A 19,929-nucleotide genomic window follows, 5' to 3' on the forward strand; every position below is an offset into this window, starting at 1 on the left:
GATGATGTTCGTCCTATAATTGCCAAAAAATTTGCTGACAACACTGCATAATAGTTTGTTAGTTTTTGTTCTAAGTTCGCGCATAGAAGACACTAACGCTTTTTCTGATAATGTAAGTTAGTTGTCGAGTTGTGCTGCTAGTTATTGCTTGAGAAGTTTGTAAAGATTTGTATTATATAAGCATATAATTTTCCTTTAAGTGACGTTTGCGACTGTGGTTGTGTAATTCATGTTATAATCATATTCTTTTTTGTTCAACAAAACAAAGTTTCATACAAAATATATTAAGGCCATTTTGGAAATAATTATGGGTGGAGAAATAACATTTTACTTTTTAACTTTTTTATGGTAAGTGTGATTATCATGTGGGTGGGATAATAGGACACTAGGGTGAGTCTAGTAGTACTCTTATTTAAACAGTCACGATTAAATCACGTATATATATGGAGTTGACTTCTTTATAGAAGACAAAAGAAAAAGATGAGAGTGAGAAAGAAGGAAACTTGAGGAGGGAAATTTGAAGATGAGATAATCGATCCATAAAATACTTAACCACAAAGATGAGTTTGACTTTCTTTTTGCCATCCAAAGTGCCATGTGTCATGGGTACAGAAAATCATGGCCCATATTCTATGAACCCCCGACGATAATTATTATTATCTTCACTAAGATGATGAATTAAAAAAATATTTTAAATTCACGTAAACGATTAAAAGAACATCTTATTACTCATTGTCTCGCCGATTAGAACATAATAGATCCCGTAGCCAAGGATGGGATGAACCCAAAATGATGGAGCATTTAGTTTGATTAATTTGATGGAGGTCAAAAATAAATTGAAATAGTTTCATTTAATTAATTTGACGTTTATACATCTCAAGGGGCCTTAAAATAGCTTTGGGATTAGTTGGGCCTATAGGGTTTGAACCCATTGCATTTATTAAATTATTATAAGATGACTTGAAGCGCAAATGTGGTCCAAAAAGCCCATTATCCCATTTTCGCCAAACTTTGTAGAGGGAGAGACTTTGTATCTTGAAACAAATTTTTATATTCTCACTCATCTGCTCAGTTTTTATTAAGTGATGCATGCATTTAAAAACGAAGCAACTAGAGAGAAAAAGAAAAAGAGTTTCTTAGAGAAAAGTTCAAGCTCCATCAAACTTAAACTTGAGCATGAAAATCTGACTCCTTCACCATAAAATTGGGTGCACTAGCTTCCACTCTTTCTCTAGGTCTATTATTCATCTCAAACACTAAAAGGTGTAGAGACATTAGAGTTTTTACTTTAGAACATAAAGGAGAATCTAGACAAGGTGGATCCATGTGGAGAAGAATTGGTGGAATAGCTACATAGGTCTTGAAATCAAGATCCCAAGGTTAGTGTTTCTATTCATCTCTTTGCTTTGATTTTGAAAAATCATGTGGATACACTAACAAAATCTTGAAGGGGCTTTAGTTTATGAAACATAGCCTATGCTTTTATTTGCCTTATCTAGCTTTGCATTTTGATTTAATTGTTAGAGCTAGCCATGCATGTTAGATTATATGTTAAAATTCTGAAATCTCAAGCATCCCTAAGAATTAGAATAGTATGTCTTCAAGATTTGCAAATAGCAAGGAATTTATATTAGCTAGAAATGAACTACAACAAATTATTCGGAGTGCTACAAATGAGTAGGTACAATCCTTGCTCCATACATAGATTGAAAAAATTTACAAACTCTAGAGAAATCTGTATTTGAGATTGAGCTTTTATACAGATAGGAATAGATAAACAGAACTGTGTATATGTTCCTGACAAACTGATTCTTCAATTTGAATCGAAAAAGGTTATATCAAATCAAATAGTATTGAACAAAATTTCCATGAACAGTCACACACCAAATGAAGCACAATTTAATAAGAATCAAATTCTCTAATATATATGATACATGCACGCGCACACACCATAGATTTGGAATATTCTTACCTTGTGGCTGTGCCTGGACTTGATCAACCTTCAAATTTAAGTTCTTTTTGGCATGGATCAAACTCTCTAGAAACTCGCTCCAAATCCCTTGTTTTAAACCTTTTTATCCAAATGCACCTCAATTTATTACAATCAACGACGTGTGTGTCACATAAATGATAACGGATTCGTTAAACAATTTATACTAGAAACTCACTTCACATCCCTTGTTTTAACTCTTTCTACCCAAATGCACCATAACTTTTACAATTAATGACGCGTGTCGCATATCAACAACTAACAAAAACAGAAGCAGGATGGAAATTCCATTTAAGAAGTTTCGCTTGCCATAACGACAAGATCACACAGAAAGAACAGAAACATGATTCATGAAGAGTAAAGGAAATACCCTTTGTAGCCTTTGTGATTGTCTTGGAGCTGTCCAGTTGATTGACTACACTCAAGCTGAAATGGGCAGATCTAGCCCAACCAGGTTCCAAAGTTGAAGCATTTGGAGCACACAAATACATGGAGAACTGCATTTCGGATTTTACTTTGTTGCCCTTTGGCCATATAAGCAGCCTCCTGACAAATCAAAATCATCAAACCAAAGGGCACAACGATATTAAAATTGTAGGTCATGATCCTAATACTTTAGGGCATGTATTGGTCTTCTACTAGGGTTTGGCCCTTTTGGGCTATCTATGTGAATGGGGTTACTTGTGGAAGCTTCTAGATTGTTCCTATTTCGATCTCTTTCTTTCATTTTTTATTGGGAATGACAGTGGAGTTTCTAAATACCATGACAAATTTGCAAAACAATAAAATATAAAACTTAATTAAGAAAATAACATATGAGCCTGAAGCTGCTCTGAGGTCGATGGACTCATAAAAAGAAATTATCTTTGGAGTTAGAGAGATATTTTAGTAATTATCTTTGGAGTTGGAGAGATATTTTAATGTACCGGAAACACTGTTTGATATATAACAATATAAGTGACTGGAAATTTTGAAAAATAAAAGTTTAACCACTTAAAACAAAATAAAATAAAATAAAACAAAAACGAATCTTGAGAAAATAATAAAAAATACCATTTGAAACCAGCGATGGTGACGTCGGAGTAATGCTTGCCGGTCTGGAGCTTAGAGAAGTTTTCGATCAGCCATGTGAAGATCTCAGAAAGAATCTCTTCCCCTGCCTTCTTGCTGTTCATCTGCAAAATAATAAAATGAGATTAAAATCAAACACCCACACAAATGTAAACAAACATGCAAATGATCGACGATGACAGACGATGAGAGAGACAAAGAGAAGTACCTTCAGACCATGATTCTGATGAGTGAGAGAGAGAGAGAGAGAGAGAGAGGAATTACACTCCATCAGAGCAGTACGCTCCAGCTCTTGGGGCTGTGCGGACAACCTCCAATTTTTATAATGCCCCGGTCAAAAAATGTTTAAGTTTATCTTGATTGTCTAGCATGATGTGGGGCCCACAAAACACTGGATAAGCAGGATTTGTTTGTAACTGTCCTTTTGAGTAATATTAGGAAGGGTTACATTTTTATATCACATTAATGTACTATATAATATGGTTAATTATTTATATAATCAATATCTAACGAGATAAACTTATTAATTGATGTTTAATATGTACATATCATTTGCTACAGTGCATCATATAATCTGTCTAACATTTCTTTTTTCTTTTTGTTGAAAAAAGAATTTGTTCAATTTAAAGTTTGAGATTGTAAGAGTGTTTAATAAAATTAAATATTCTCCTAACTTTTAGTATAAATATATTATTGTATAAAAAAATAACCTGATTAAAATATTCTACTTTTTCTCGCTACAGTGGTGCAGTGGTTGTTTTGGTGGCAACGGTGATAATAGGAAGTGGTGGTTATGACCATAGAAATGTGATGGTAACAAAAATGGTGGTGGCGGCCACTGCGACTACGTCAATGGTAGCAGTATATATATAATAATGTCTTTCACTTCTCGTTATGTTAGTTTCTAAAAATTACATCACTTATTAATCACTTGTATTTCTTATGCAGACTCTCGTCCCCAGTTCTCGCTTCTCTCCCCTTTGGAAGAACAAACCCACCACTTCCATCTTCCTCAACCCAACCTTACCACATCCCCTTGCTGAATCCAACTCCACCATCACCTCCGCATGTCAATTTGTCTTTCAAGAAAATGACTTTTGCACTATTTTTTTTTTTTTTTCACATTCTATATAATTTTTTGTACGTTCTGCACATTTTTCTGTTTTCTTAACATTAAATTAAACAAATTAAAGGAGAATCAAGATCAATTAAGAACTTGTATGCAAAAAGTGAAAGAATGTGTGCACAAAACCTCCGTTTTTAAATTTCTTAATGGGTTTGTCGATTTATATTTTGATTTTGATTATTCTTTTGATTTATCCTCAACTTGGTCCTTGTTTCACCTCACTTGAAAGACTGTCCTCAATTAATTGTACAGTCTAGTATTACGGTTTTTTTGGAATGCCATATTGCTACCTTCTCTGCTTCCTTTTTTTTTTTTTTTTTTTTTTTTTTTTTTTTTTTTTTTTTTTTTTTTTTTTTTTTTTTTTTTTTTTTTTCTATTTATCTTTCGCACGTATTTGACACGTGTATTTCACTAACAAATTAAACTACATAATTCATGCTTTTAGTTGGATAATTAGAACTATGATTTTAATGCACTAATTATGTAGTTTAATTTGTAAGTGGAATACACGTATCAAGTTATGAGTAAGAAAGATAAATAGGGAAAGGCAAATAGAAAAGATGGGGTGTGCTATCCACACATCTTTCTTAATTTCTGTCCGTTGATCTTCTTCAATTCAGCCGATCCGACGACTGAAAATTGAAAGGGTATGTGAATATCACACCCCAGAAAAGATAGGTATCATTTGTTTACTTTTTTTAACTAGTTAAATAAAGGTTTTAAATTCGACTCATATAAATAACAAGGATGTTTATTATTTGTCTTGAGTTTGATACCTGATTATGGTTGGCTCATGATGTTGCTCGGCCCAATTCCCTTCTCTTAAGCTGCAATTGAAAGAATTTCTAAAAAAATTATTTCCCATGTCTTTTTCTAGGGAAGGAAAATGCCTATATAAGTAACATTTCAATTGTCAATGAGGACATAATTCACATAAGTTTACAGCTTTTTAGCCAAAATGGTCCATGAGATTTGCATAACACATCACTTTGGTCCCTGAGATTGTCCACTATCCATTATTTTGGTCCTTCCGTTAAAAACTCTATTAAGTGTCCCTAAGCTCTTGGCTGGAAGTTTGGGCAATTTTTAAAGCTTCGTAACTCAATCATTTCTTAACCAAATTAGACCCATAATATATCAAAATGAAGATAGGAAAGTGTAGAACAAGATTATAGCCTATTTAAAAGCCCAATGGTTGTCAGAGATGACCTGAAAATAGCCTAAAAGGTAACCGGTTCATGGAAAAACTAGAAAACTTGTTGGAAACTGGGCCAACTTTAAACGTTCATAACTTTTTCAATACTCAACGAAATCAAGTGATTATAAAACGAAAATCATACTTCTCAATGAGAGGAATAGAATAGTTCTTTTTTTTTTTTTTTTTATGGCTAACTCACCGTGGTTTGGCCAAAAAAGGGCTCAAAAGTGGCTAACTCGAGACCAAGGCAGCCATTTTTAAGCCATTTTTCGGGCAAACCAAAGTGATTTAGCCGTCGACAATGGTACCATTCTCTTTGTCTTGTGGAGAAGTATGATTTTTTTTTGAATCACTCGATTTTGTTGAGTATTGAAGAAGTTATGAATGTTTAAAGTTTACTCAGTTTTCGAGGAGTTTTCCTGTTTTCCAGTGGACCAGTAACCTTTCAAGCTATTTTCCGGCCATCTCTAAAAATCAATGGGCTTCTGAATAGGTATAATATTGTTCTACACTTTCCTATCTTCATTTTAATATATTATGGATTGAATTTGGTTAAGAAACAATTGAGTTACGAAGCTTTGAAAATTGCCCAAACTTTCGGCCAAGAGCTCCATGACACTTAACGGAGTTTCTAATGGAAGGACCAAAATAATGGATGGTGGATAATCTCAGGGACAAAGTGATGTGTTATGCAAATCTTAGAGACCATTTTGGCTAAAAAGACTAAATTTACTCAATACTAGCCGCGACCCATACACCATGTGTGTGAGCAGTTGTTATTTATTATTTTTTTTTTCCTTCAATTTTTTTTTAATTTTTTTTTATTTCAATTGACATAGTTACAATTTTTCTCTCATTTGATTTGGTTCATTTTTATTATTTTTTAATATAATTAGAGAGATTTTTGAAACTTTGGTTAGAAGGTTGATAAGGTGGTGTTATTAGTAATGTTCCTTTCCACCGCGCATTTATGTTTGATGGATTGTCCTTACAGTTCAGGTGTATTCTTATAGAGAAATTAAAACAACACAATAAAATTGATAAAGCATGCGCGATAATCACCCTCAAAATATTAAATAAGACACAATTAAGAACTTCAAAACACGAAAATAAGCAAGGTTTGCGCTACATAAACAACAACCAAAAGTTCAGATATGCTACAAAGGAAGGACCAATCAAAAACATATTGTCCAATTCCAACAACCTAGTTAACTATTGCATACCTAAAAACATGAAAATTTGCAACACGAAGTACGAAGGCAAGGCATCATGTGCCGTAGCCGTTGTCTTAGAGAAAGCCTTACAAAATAAGGCCAGCTAAATGCCATACCCTAACGGGCCATCCATGTCAATCCCATTGATGTCTTGCTCTGCCTTTGTCAAGTGTTTTTTCACTACTGCATGATCAATCGTTGCAGCAGCTAGCGCAGCCCTCCTCCTTTTCAGTTCATTCGCCAAAGCCTCCACATCATCTCTCAGCCTCTTCAGTCTGCCTGCCTTGTGTACAAACCTTGTCATATCGAATGCAGATTCAACATGAGGCTTCAGCCATGCCAAATCAAACTTGAAGCTCTCAAGCTCCTCCCACAGAAGTTCAAGGCGGTTACAAGCATCCAGGGTCATATCCTTTACCTTTGTAGTTTTCAGAAAATGCAGAAGCCGGCCCAAAGCTGTGAATGCGCATTCTGAATATTTCTGACTTCTTTTATGCATACAGACAATCAGCTCAGGATGCGAGTTACAGACTCCCTCTAGCAGTGGCACAAAAACTTTCTCTATTCGCCCTAAACCCCTAAAATCCACAAGCTCTTCGGTTACGGTGTTTGGGACTTCTCCAAGTGCCCTGGCTAGGGAAGGGTCAGTAGGGCTAGCGACTGGGGGCTCAGTGTGAACTTGTCCAGAACCTTGTGCATCTTGGAAGGGGGCAAATAACAGTTCAGAGCATGGCGCGTTAGTTTCTGCAGAAGAGTCTAGAGCTTGCTCATGATTCACATATGAAAATTCAATAGTTGCAGAAATACCTGTTCCTTGGTGTTCAACCTTGATTGGGACATTAAGATTGGCTTCAACAATACATACATCATTGACAAGATAACCAGCACTTCTGTCATAAAGCTCGCTGATAGGCATGAATGATGTGAAGCCCCACTCACTGTTGATTTCATTGAACTCTTGGGGAACACTGCCTGCGAACCAAAATATCAAGGAACGAAAAAACAAATATGTAAAGGGCATCACCAGACAATAAGGAAACAATAACAAAGGAGGACCATGTCAAAGTTACTACAGAAGTGTTCTGATACATTTGAATTTAATCAACAACAAGAAGAAAGCCTTATCCCACTAAGTGGAGTCGGTTATATGAATTCTAGAATGTCATTGCCCTCGGTTTTGATACATTTGAATTCAATCAATGATAAAAAATAAAAATAAAAGCTACTGACAACAGTAACCATACATATAACCATGTTGAAAAACTTAAATCACACATGATATAATATTGTAACTGAACTAAGAACTAAAACTACAATTCATTTTATTCTCCAACACCTCCCTCAATCCCTGGAGCATAAGTGGAACTACAACCCACTTACTGTACGACAGAAAGATATATGGAGGTACCATTATAACTCCGTCTTGACTCAGTAGGAACATAGACTCACGTCGTTCTTGGTACAGATATTCACACTATGCTTAGCAAGACACAACGTGCTATGCCCGTTGTAATGGTAATGTTGTAGGGCCATGCAGCACACGTTGAATAAAAATCTCATTTTACAACTCTACTTGAAGCCAAAAAAAGGGCAAAAAAAGGGCAAAAAAAAAAAAAAAAAAAAAATTAAAAAAAGAAGGTGTATTCTACGGAATGTTCCATTTGTCATAGATTTCGAAACGAAACATCTCAAGTGAATGTAGTATTGTCTGCTATACTAAAACTGGATCACAATATATGAACCCTAAAGTTGTAACTACGAAAGTAGCAGTAGCTCTAGCCTGAGGTCTGTACTTCCGTATACTACTATTGCTGGCTAGCCTTGGCATACAAGATAAGACGACATCGGAGAAAAACACAAACATGAATGGTAAGAAAATACCCTTTGGAGGCCATGTTTTGGAGTTCTTGGTGTCAAGTTGATTGACCAGGGTCATGCTAAAATGGGCAAATCTACTCCACTCCGTTGGCAATGTCGAAACATCTCCAACACCCAAATACAAAGACAACTGCTCTGCAAGATTTGTGTTCTTCCACCCTTGACATAAAAGTATCCGCCTGATAATAAACACACATCCACAATTATATTACGGGGTGCAACTCGAGTGAATTGGGCAGCTTAGAATAAAATCCTAAGTACAGAGAAATATGAACTTGGAGGAAAGGGAATCTACTAGCTACACTAGTGACCAAGAAATCCCCATTCACATTCCCAAGCCAACAAAAATCTCTGCTTTGCAAGGGGACGGGGAAACATCACACCAAAAATCTGAGTATGCATGCAAGTGAAGAGGAATAGGAAATGCTGAAAACAAAAGCATACGTACCACTTAGAACCACCGACGACAAAAACTTGAGAGTAAAGTTTCTCCTTGTCCATCTTAGAGAAGTTCTCGATTCTCCATTTGAATGTCCCAGATACAAGTTGGTTCTGATTCCCCTCTCTAATCTTATCCATTCTACTAAAAAATCCAGAAATAGTAATTTGATATTACATGCAGTAGCAAACAATTAGTTCCCATCATACAATGGTTGACTCTGAGAGAGAGAGAGAGAGAGAGAGAGAGAGAGAGAGAGAGAGAGAGAGAGAGAGACCTACCTTTGGATATCCGGTACGGTGATCAGATAGACAGCTAGACAAGTTTTGATAGAAATAGAGGAATATCACAAGTCCTGCATTTTCCGACCAAAATCCACAAAGAATTACTACTGCAGCATTTTGGCGCGTTATAGAGATCAAAATTTCAGCTTTGTATAACATATTTGATTATACTTGTACGCAACACTAAATTAAGTTAAGGGTAATAATGCTAGGGAGACTAAATTTGGACACAAAATTTGCAAACTAAATGATGTGTCACCAATAGAAATAAACACGTTTACGAACGCTTAATTAACAAACCAATCATCAACTTCCATGTTTTTTAGTTTCCAAAATTTTGTCTACAAATTTAATTTTCAAAATTTTGTACAAATTTAGTCTCCCTTACATTACCCTTAAGTGAATTATGCACTAAAAATCCACTTATACACTTTCTTATTAGGTAATGTTAGGGAGACTAAATTTGTAGACTAAATTTTGAAAACTAAAGGATATGGAAGTTGATTGGTTTATTACTTGAGAGTTGATAAACGTGTTCATTCCTATTAGTGACACATCATTTAGTTTGCAATTTTTGCCTCCAAATTTAGTTTCCCTAACATTACCCTTTCTTGTTATACAACATAAAACTTCTATTTTTTTTTTTTTGGCAAACATAAAAAATTCTTTTTCAAAATAGATAATTATAATAAAGTTACTAATTGTTGTAAACTTTCCTAGTTTAAGTGTGATTGTGTAAATCTTAGATTAGATTTGATTCTAGTTATTCTTTCCTATATGGACTTGTATTCCTTAGGGATGAAGGAGTTCTTGTCCCTCTTATAAATAAAGGCACTATGTAGGAGGGAATAACACACACATTCCTCCATACAATTCTACAAACACATCTCTCTCTTTTCTCTCTTTGTCATTGGCCTCCTTCCCCCTGTTAGATAAAATAGGCCACGACACGTTATCAACACGCTCCTACCGCTGGGCTTAGGAATCTGACGTGGAAGCTTTTTGCATCAAACCAGTTTATCGATATCCTTACGCAATCAGGTTCTTCCAAAACAACGGTTTTTATCTCGATATTTTTGCAACCCAGATAGCATGAACATTCACCATAATGCATGATCCAACTTTATGTTATTTGATTTTTAGATTCTACATAAATTGTGTATGCATTATATTCATAATTGTTGAATTATATGAATTTGATATTGCCATGAATTGCATCAAATATGTGTTCATTTATTCAAGTTATACATGCAATTGAATTGAATTTTTTATTTTTTGGATTTGTTTGAACCCAAAGCCAAGACCATGGAGCCCCATAAGTCTCCAAACCCAGAACCTGACGCCATCATCGGTGTCACCATCGATTTCTAACATAAGCATGGTCTGCAACCATGCCTAGCCACCACAGCTGCTTTCTCAATGATCTAAAGTCATCCCCATCGAAATCATGGCTGAGATTTTTGAAATCTCGTCTGAGTTCAAAACCCTAACTCGAACTCGAGGGTTTCTTGGTTCGTTGACATCGAGTTTTGACTCCCCGTCACCTAGGAAAAGGTTTTACGGTGAACCATACCCCTCCGACTGCCCCAGAAGTGACGAGTCCGACATTCTTCCTTAGCAAGCACACCCAAAACACGGCTGCACTGTTCTTCTGATCCAAAAACCAAGCCTTTTGGCCTTTGGCTCTTCTCGGCCCAAATCTAAACTCGGATTTAGCGTTTAGATTTGTTGTCGCAACTCCTATCTCTCGGCCTACTTGTGATGTTATCCCAATTGGGCTTTGGTGTCACTGTGTCCTCACTACAATAGAACCAAGCCCTTGCAGGGCTCTAGGAGTTCCCTACACCCAACCACACCTGATCCCAGCCTGTAGCTAATGATCTGGTACTTCGGCTTGCGACATAATCGATCAGTGCCTATCTGTCTTGGGCCTGCAACCCAGCCTAGCCTAACGCAGCCTAATTTTTAGGCTTGGGCTGTACGTTTCACATTACTTAGCCTACCCGTGGGCTTTGACGTATCATTTTAGGCCCCGACTTTAATTGCCTAATTATATTTAGGCCCGTTGGGTTTTATAATTATTTCACCCACACTTTAAATTTGTTACAAAGTCTAAATAATTCATTCAATTATAATTATAGACCTGAAGTTCTATTTGCATATTTTCTTGTTACATATTGTTGTGTATATATTTGCGTTTGTCTGCAGGAACATGTGAACCTGAAGTTCATAATTATTTCGAAACCTGAAGTTTTTAGAAACATGCCTTATTTGAAAACTTGAAGTTTTCCTTAAAAACATCACCCATGAAAACCTGAAGTTTTTCATGCGAATTTTAACCAATACATGTCTATTTGAACCTGAATGTTCTACTCCTATGTGAATGGATTGATATTTTTCTCTATTACACTAGCCACATCTTGTCTATCTATTTTGTGATAGGAACATGTCGAATTTGAACAAACTCGACTTCATCGCTTTGGAGGTCTCTGGAAGGAACTACCTCACTCCACCTCACTGCAAAGAATTTATGTCCTGCCATTAAAGGTGAGACAGACAACTCGGTTGGCGAAGCTGAGAAAGCCATTGCATGATCTTCATGCAAAGACATATTCATGATTCCCTACAAACTGAGTACCTTGCTGAGAATGATCCATGAGCACTATAGGCCGCTTTGGCTGATCTCTTTGATCACCAAAATGACATCTTCTTGCCTGAAGCAAGATATGACTGGAAGTATTTGGGCTTCCAAGACTTTAAATATGTGAATGAATACAATTCTGAAATTTGTCGAATCTGATCACTTCTCAAGTTTTGTAAGAAAACTTTGACCGAAGAAGATCTCTTAGAGAATACCTATTCGACCTTCTCTGCTACTAATATTGTCCTGCAAGAACAATATAAAGCTCAGAAGTTCACTAAGTTTTCAAATTTGATCTCTGTTTTACTTCTTGCTGAAAAGCAGAATCAGCAGTTCATGAAAAATCATCAAGCTTGACATATTGGGGCGACTACTATGCCTGAAGCGCACTATAACACAAACCAACCCCCAAAAAGCCAAAAGAGGCATGGTAGGGGCTGCCAGAAGCCACCCTGACAAGGTCGATAGAGTCAAGGCCAATATAAAGGAGGAAACAAAGCCCAAAAGTGCCCTAACCTTACTCCTAAGGCTCCAAACTTCAAGAATAAGGGCAAAGCCCTTGAAACCATGGATGTATAAATGTCCTATCATTGTGGTTCAAAGGACCATTGGTCTCGTGTTTGCCAAGCTCCCAGAAGGTTGTAGCTAAATATCATTCTCGTCGTAAGAAGTTTGAATCAAACTTTGTGCAAATAGACGAACCGAAGAGTACCAAGATGGAGGTTTCTGACTTTCAAGAGGCTGTTACCGTTATGGAAGATTAGAATCTTAGACATAAACTATTTTTCTAGTTGAAATATAGACATTAAGGCCGAATTCCACAGTAGTGGCCGAACCTCACCTTGTGTTTTTTGGGTTAAATTTTGAACAATTTTCCTTTATGTTTGGATTATTTATTGGTGATTGTTTGTGGATATTAAGTTTTTAATTAATTACCGTCCTTGGATACTTAAATTTATTTTGAATGCATATTTAATTTTTAGAACTTTTATGCATGTGACCGATTCAAATTAATTTTTCATTCTAGGTATGACTAGTGGGAAGTTAGTTGTCTGGCAAATAGTGCAACCACGCACATCGTTTTGCATGAACGCATCTATTTCACTGACTTCATATCTAAGAATGCACCTCTGACAATCCTCTCATGCCCATCCAACCTGATCGAAGGATACGGTAAGGCACATATAATGTTGTCCAATGGTACAATTTTGACCATTGATGAGGCAGTTTATTCTCCGTGTTCTGGAAGAACGTTGTTGAGTTTTAAGGACATTAGAGATAACAATTACCACGTTGAAACCCACATAGAAAATATAGTTGAATTTATGACAAGATTCGTTCGAATCCTGCTCCACTAAACAGACCTTAGTTGCCATTTCGTTTAACTATGCTAAAATTATCGCCTTACATAAAGCAACTCGGGAATGCTTTTGGTTGATAGAAGTTATGGGCCACATTCGAAGCTTTTGCAATCTTTACCCCATCGTTGATGTCCCGATGACGATCTATGAAGATAACGCAGCATGCATCGAACAACTCAAGAAGGATTATATCAAAGGAGACAACACTAAGCACATTGTGCTGAAGTTCTTCTTCTCATATCAACAACAAGAGCATCAGAAGATTGAAGTCACGCAAATCCGTTCATAAGACAATCTGGCTAACGTGTTCACCAAATCACTACCGTATATGACATTTCAGAAGCTTGTTTAAGGAATTGGTATGCGTAACTATTTGAGTTGTAACATTGCTAGTTCTCTTTAGAATTATGTCAAACTCAATCTTAATGTACTCTTTTCCCATATGATTAGGAGTATCTTTCCCATTGGATTTCTATTACCTAACTAGGTTTTAACGAGGCACCCACCCTGGGTTGATCATATCCCTGATGACATCCCGTAGACGTTTCATTTGACTTTGCATTTCTCATGCATTTTTCCTTAGACTATAGATTTTGTCCCTACTCAGGTTTTTGCCATAACCTTAAGGTTTTTTAGTGAGACTTACTTCTTTATGCAAGTTCCTACCTTATTGAGAATAGCATTGTTCCCAGAATCAGTGCTGACGAGTCTACTTCCTCAACTTCTACATCATGCCGAACCTATCTTGAGTATTTACACACTCAAGGGGGGATGTTGTAAACTTTTCTAGTTTAAGTGTGATTGTGTAAATCCTAGATTGGATTTGATTCTAGTTAGTCTTTCCTATATGGACTTGTATTCCTTGGGGATGAAGGATTTCTTCTCTCTTTTATTACTAAAAATAAAGGCACTGCATATGAGGGAATAACACACACATTCCTCCATACAATTCTACAAACACATCTCTCTCTTTTCTCTCTTTGCCGCAGACCACCTTCCCCCTGTCAAATAAAATAGGCTATATTTTAATCTTTTTTAGGTCTTAAATTAGAACAGACAATGATCCAGTTTAAATATGATAAGCTATCGGATATGCATAAGCAAGTTATATTGAAAAAGAATTCTACAATGATGAGAGAAGGAACTTTGCATGGTCTTATGAGTAAGCTGGGCTACTCTCCTTTTTGCCTATTAGATTTATGGTGGAATTTCAACTTCCTTCAAATTAGGTTGTCCCACACTTGAAGCCCAACAACCACACGTGTACCATGTCACATCATTTGTGTTCTTCACGTGTTTGGCTTGAAAATTCGCCACACGTGAGGTGGCGTGTTGAGAATAAATATCATACTGATGAGAGAATGAACCTTGCATGGCCTTATACATAAGTTGGGCTACTTTACATATTACCAATTATATTTGTGGTGAAACTTCAACTTCCTTTATGGTATTAGAGTAGGTTGTCCCACATGTGAAGCCCAATGGCTACATGTGCACCATCTCATCGCATTTGTGTTGTCCACGTGTTTGGCTTGAAAATTCGCATTAAGAGTTTGACATTATTTATTCATACCCTAATAATGTGATTATGAGTATTGTGATAGAGAGTGATCATACTACATTGCAACTCCAATTGTATAGGTTCTCCAAATATTTTATATCGACATGAGGCCATGATATGCAGTTAGGTGTCAATCATGGTCTATGTTGGAACTAAAATTGCGCACATATGTTAATAGAGGCCAAATTCATCGAAATTGCCCATGATCTCTTGCAAGGGGAGAAAGGGGTTAATTAGAGGTGTAGTTGAATCTACGTTGACTGCCTACATATCTCCGAGAAGGAGAATCAAACCACTGGTGTAGTTCTGAGAAAGAATAATGTGATGTTTAATACATTGAGAACCATCCTTGTTGAATAGCTTATGACAGGGCATTAAGGAGATGAGTTCTCCATGGATGTATCTACGCGTAAACTGCGAAGTGTATAGAACACTAGCCTCTGTTCGACTTAGAGAAAATATAAGAGAGATGTATCTGTAGTTTTCATTAATTGATTTATTCTAGAGATAAATGCCCAAGCAAGGGTATTTATAAAATCTTCAGAGTCCTTGTAGGGAGAGTAGTCCCAATTAAATTGGGAGAATATCTAGAAGGGAATCTAGGATAAGATATCCAACCTTTGTTGGATCATGACTACTTGCCTAACCTCCAAACTATCATAATTTGACTTGAACTAAGGTTTCCTTACTTGGGAGACAAGTAATATCTTTAACGTGCTTAAGCCTAGTTTGTCTAACTACTACTACCTAACTTCACTTGGTATTCTAATTTCGTTTGACTAGTCCGACCTAACTAAGGTTAGTCTGATCTGACTATGACTATTTGACTAAGAAGGCTAGCTAGTCAGACCTGACTAATATGCCTATAAAAGTAACTTGTTCCAATCCACATCAGTCTCTCAGCTTGTTCGCTTGAGTGTCACGTGCTATGAGCATTTTGGTCCTTTTTGCCACCCAAGGTGCCACGTGTCATGGGTATGGAAAATCGTGGCCCCATATTCTATAAGCCCCCAATGATAATTATTATTGTCTTCACTAAGATGATGAATTCAAAAAATATTTTAAATTCATGTAAACGATTAAAAGAACATCTTATTACTCATTGTCTCGCCAATTAGAACCTAATAGATCCCATAGCCAAGGATGGGATGAACACAAAATGATGTAGTAGTTAGTTTGATTAATTTGATTGAGGTCAAAATTAAATTGAAATAGTTTCAATTAATTAATTTGACATTTATACGTCTTAATAGGCCTTATAATAGCTTTGGGATTAGTCGGGTCTATAGTGTTTGAACCCATTGTGTTTATTTAAATTATTATAAGATGACTTGAAGAACAAATGTGGTCCAAAAAGTCCATTTTCCCATTTTCGCCAAACTTTGTAGAGGGAGAGACTTTGTATCTTGACACAAATTCTTATATTCTCACTCATCCGCTTAGTTTTTATTAAGTGATGCATGCCTTTTAAAAAGAAGCAACTAGAGAGAAAAAGAAAAGAGTTTCTTAGAGAAAAGTTCAAGCTCCATCAAACTTGAACTTAAGCGTGAAAATATGACTCCTTCACCATAAAATTGGGTGCACTGGCTTCCACTCTTTCTCTAGGTCTATTATTCATCTCAAACACTAAAAGGTGTAGAGACATTAGAGTTTTTACTTTAGAACATAAAGGACAATCTAGGCAAGGTGGATCCATGTGGAGAGGAATTGGTGAAATACCTACATAGGTCTTGAAATCAAGATCCAAAGGTTAGTGTTTATATTCATCTCTTTGCTTTGATTTTGAAAAATCATGTGGATACACTAACAAAATCTTGAAGGGGCTTTAGTTTATTAAACATAGCCTTTGCTTCTATTTGCCTTATCTAGATTTGCATTTTGATTTAATTGTTAGATCTAGCCATGCATGTTAGATTATATGTTAAAATTCTGATATCTTAAGCATCCCTAAGAATTAGAATAGTATGTCTTCAAGATTTGCAAATAGCAAGGGATTTATATTAGCTAGAAATGAACTACAACAAATTATTTGGAGGGCTACAAATGATTAGATACAATCCTTGCTCCATACATAGATTGAAAAAATTCACATACTCTAGAGAAATCTATATCTAAGATTGAGCTTTTATATAGACAAGAACAGATAAACAGAACTGTGTATTTGTTCCTGAAGAGACAAACTAATTCTTTAATTTGAATCGAAAAAGGTTATATCAAATCAAATAGTATTGAACACACATTTCTATGAACGGTCACATACCAAATGAAGCACCATTTAATAAGAATCAAATTCTCTAACATATATGATACACGCGCACACACACACACCATAGATCTGGAAGATTCTTACCTTACTGTTGTGCCTGGACTCCGATCGACCTTCAAATTTAAGTTCTTTTTGGCATGGATCTCGTCTCAAACCTCAAAATTTAAGTCTTAGATAGATTCGACTCAAGGTTTATAATGGCTTGAGAAATTTTGGTTGCAATTTCTTCCCTTTTTAGTTTGGTGTAGGCATGTATGACGGTGGAGAGAACAAGAAATCTAGAGAAAAAAATTTCTCTGTTTGGGGCAGTTGGAAAATCTCAGTACATGATGATTATATAGTGTCTCAGTCACTAAAAGTTTTCTCCAAAGACCCTAGCTAAAAACCCCTTCAATAGTTCATTAATTGAACTTTTTTCATTTTACTTAATTGTTATCTCAAATCAAGCCCAAAACAATAAATTAATTAGTATGTGGCTCCACTTTTGTTGACTGTCGTGTCGAGTCACGTAAGACTCTTTTTCTTGGCATATTCTCGTAGTACTCATCGCTACGAACGTGTGGCGTAAACGGAACGTAGTTTAGAGTTATAATGAAAGAGTTATTAACAAATGAAGTTAGCACTAGATGGTCATTTGAACATTTTCTGGAAAGCTCCAGATTTTTGGAGCAAAATCTGGAAAGCCACGTGTGTGGCCCAAATTAAAGGAAATGAGAAATGGACGAATGAGAGAAAAGATAAAGGAGAGAATAAGGGAGAGGTGAGGACGAATGGAGAGAAGGGAGAGGGTGAGTGACCAATTAAAGAGGAGAGAAAGGAGCAGAAAAAAGAGAAGGGGATGCATCGAATCACCCTTAACCCGGTTACACCCAGCCAACCCACGCAACCCAGTTTTGACCCTGGGCTAATTTCGGCAGTTCTCTTCAATTTTTTGACAAATTGTTGCCAATCAACTTGGCGTCATCCCAACTTCCATTCCCACCTAAGTTTGATGGCTAGTGGTTGTGATTTCATGGCGAACACTCTCGTCTGCTCCGAAAGCGCCCACGGCGGTGAATCCACCATTCCTAAAATGATTTCGTACAATTGCCACCGTCAACATACTTCCCTTAAGCTCAAGAACAATACCCAATCATTGGTTGGAGAGTCAAAGTAGATTTGAGGACAAATCAAGAATCACCCTTTTTAGGGTTTTTTACGGGTTCAAGTGAAATTGGGGCTTTTTCCGGCCAAATTGGCCTTAGTCACAGGTATGAAGGTTGCTCCACTCATTGAGATCTTCATTCCTGTAAAATTTGGGAATTTTTGGAGTTGTTGGATTTTCCGGTTAGTCAGGGCGACTGGCCACCATGTGCGGCAGCGTGTGGGGGAAAAACTCGAGGTCCCTCTTTAGGTTTTCAACTTGCCAAATCTGAATCCGCCATCTGTTTACCAAATTCTAATGTTTTAATAGAGTTTTACTAAAAGGTTCCTAACTGTGTTTAGGCGCGTTGGCGGGAAATGATCACATATTCTATACTTAGAGCGGCTTTTGGGCAATGGAAAACTTGTGAGTGGACCCCTTCTTAACTTTATATTTTTATAAACTATTAACCTAGCATGCATTTCATATTACATGCATTGAATATGCTTTATATTATGTTTTCCGAATTTTTATAATTATGATTTATTGAAATTACGTCTTACTAAAGAGTATGAATTATTGGATTTGCATATATTAATTTCTATGGTTTTCGTATATAATTTATATTACAAATTTACAAATATGGTGGATTTACAGATATGGATTTATATGGTTATGAAGATAGTTCGAGCTTTGATACAATTTTTGATATATGTTTTTAGTACTTACCTATTGGGTTATGATACATCACATCTGCACACCACGGGTATTGTCTATGGCCATAGGACACAGATGATGGAGGATTGAGATATGATATATTATATACCCCCAGCTTCACTGCCGAAAGCGGTGTCGAACAGCTTCACTAGCCACGGCTAATGTCGGTGTGGATGTATGCTATTTTATACAGCTTTACCTTTGGGTGATGGATATGTTGTACAGCTTCGCCTTCGAGTGATGGACAGGTACTGCCTTCGGGCGACTATGATACCCCTAGTTGAATACTTCACGGATATGATTTACAGAGGTTTTACAAATGTTTTACATGGCATGCTAGGGTTTTTCATAATACCTATATGTAGTATTATATATATGTTTTCAAAACAAGGGGTTACTATGTTCATAAAGAAAACGGTTTTTCTATTATTAATAATATTATTATTATTATAAACTTTGGTCCACTCACCTTTTCTGTTTTTGCGCCCCTTCAAGAGTTAGGATCGAGGCCCATGGTCCCATTGTTAGGGTACTTCGGCTTAGTTATCCTTGAGTCGTCTCAGTGTAGGTATCATTTCCTTGTTCGTATTTTTTTTTATAGTCACTCTTTCATATTATTCTTAGTTAGTTGTATGCTCTAAACATGTTTCTGCTTTTGTTTAATCTTGCTAATTACATATCTTTTATTGATGAGCATGTTCAAAATGGCTTCGTCACCCTCGGGTGTTGGCCAACACGTGCCTACCCTGGTACGTGGGAATATCTGTGTTGGGGCATGTCAGTTTGATATCAGAGCATACTTAGGATTTCCTCCTACTCTAGTAGTGTCTCGGCCTTGATATCATTTGGATGTCACGGCTTCTATATGTTGATGTCATTCGGCACGATTGTGCAATCCTCATTCTGTGTGAATAGTCATATCCTACTTGAAATATAAGAAATTCATGTTGGGATCGTGCCTCAAGTTGATGAAATTGTTTGATGAACGGCTTTCAGCATCAGAACGATACTCTGCAACATGCGTTCCCTAGGAATGGCAGGCAGAGTCGGTCCCACATAG

The 19,929-nt window shown here is 36.4% G+C and overlaps 2 protein-coding genes across 2 annotated transcripts; both read right to left on the reverse strand.

Moving 5' to 3' along the window:
* Positions 1 to 1,678: 1,678 nt before the first annotated feature.
* Positions 1,679 to 3,418, reverse strand: LOC125471856 (MATH domain and coiled-coil domain-containing protein At3g58270-like). Its single transcript, XM_048572720.1, has 4 exons — positions 3,270 to 3,418; positions 3,044 to 3,165; positions 2,361 to 2,536; positions 1,679 to 2,071 (listed from the first exon to the last, which is right to left on the reverse strand). The coding sequence occupies exons 1-4, from the start codon at positions 3,330 to 3,332 to the stop codon at positions 1,839 to 1,841; spliced, it is 594 nt and encodes a 197-aa protein (XP_048428677.1). The 5' UTR covers positions 3,333 to 3,418; the 3' UTR covers positions 1,679 to 1,838.
* A 3,284-nt stretch (positions 3,419 to 6,702) lies between these two features.
* On the reverse strand, positions 6,703 to 9,056 carry LOC103946228 (MATH domain and coiled-coil domain-containing protein At3g58270-like). Its single transcript, XM_048572611.1, has 4 exons — positions 8,926 to 9,056; positions 8,481 to 8,656; positions 7,407 to 7,571; positions 6,703 to 7,343 (listed from the first exon to the last, which is right to left on the reverse strand). The coding sequence occupies exons 1-4, from the start codon at positions 9,054 to 9,056 to the stop codon at positions 6,703 to 6,705; spliced, it is 1,113 nt and encodes a 370-aa protein (XP_048428568.1).
* Positions 9,057 to 19,929: the final 10,873 nt, after the last annotated feature.

Source organism: the organism of the source record quoted next, unplaced genomic scaffold, assembly GCF_019419815.1.
Source record: "Pyrus x bretschneideri cultivar Hongxiangsu unplaced genomic scaffold, Pyrus_bretschneideri_v1 Contig62, whole genome shotgun sequence".
NCBI lineage: Eukaryota > Viridiplantae > Streptophyta > Magnoliopsida > Rosales > Rosaceae > Pyrus > Pyrus x bretschneideri.

Coding starts and splice junctions, on each gene's coding strand:
- LOC125471856 (XM_048572720.1), bottom strand. CDS start 3,332: ATGGAGTGTAATTCCTCTCTCTCTCTCTCTCTCTCTCTCACTCATCAG. Junction 2,537..3,043: donor ACCATCGCTGGTTTCAAATG/GTATTTTTTATT, acceptor TTGATTTGTCAG/GAGGCTGCTTATATGGCCAA. Junction 2,072..2,360: donor AATCACAAAGGCTACAAAGG/GTATTTCCTTTA, acceptor TTGGATAAAAAG/GTTTAAAACAAGGGATTTGG.
- LOC103946228 (XM_048572611.1), bottom strand. CDS start 9,056: ATGGATAAGATTAGAGAGGGGAATCAGAACCAACTTGTATCTGGGACA. Junction 7,572..8,480: donor CAAAACATGGCCTCCAAAGG/GTATTTTCTTAC, acceptor TTTGGTTCGCAG/GCAGTGTTCCCCAAGAGTTC. Junction 7,344..7,406: donor GGTTGAACACCAAGGAACAG/GTATTTCTGCAA, acceptor ACTCTTCTGCAG/AAACTAACGCGCCATGCTCT.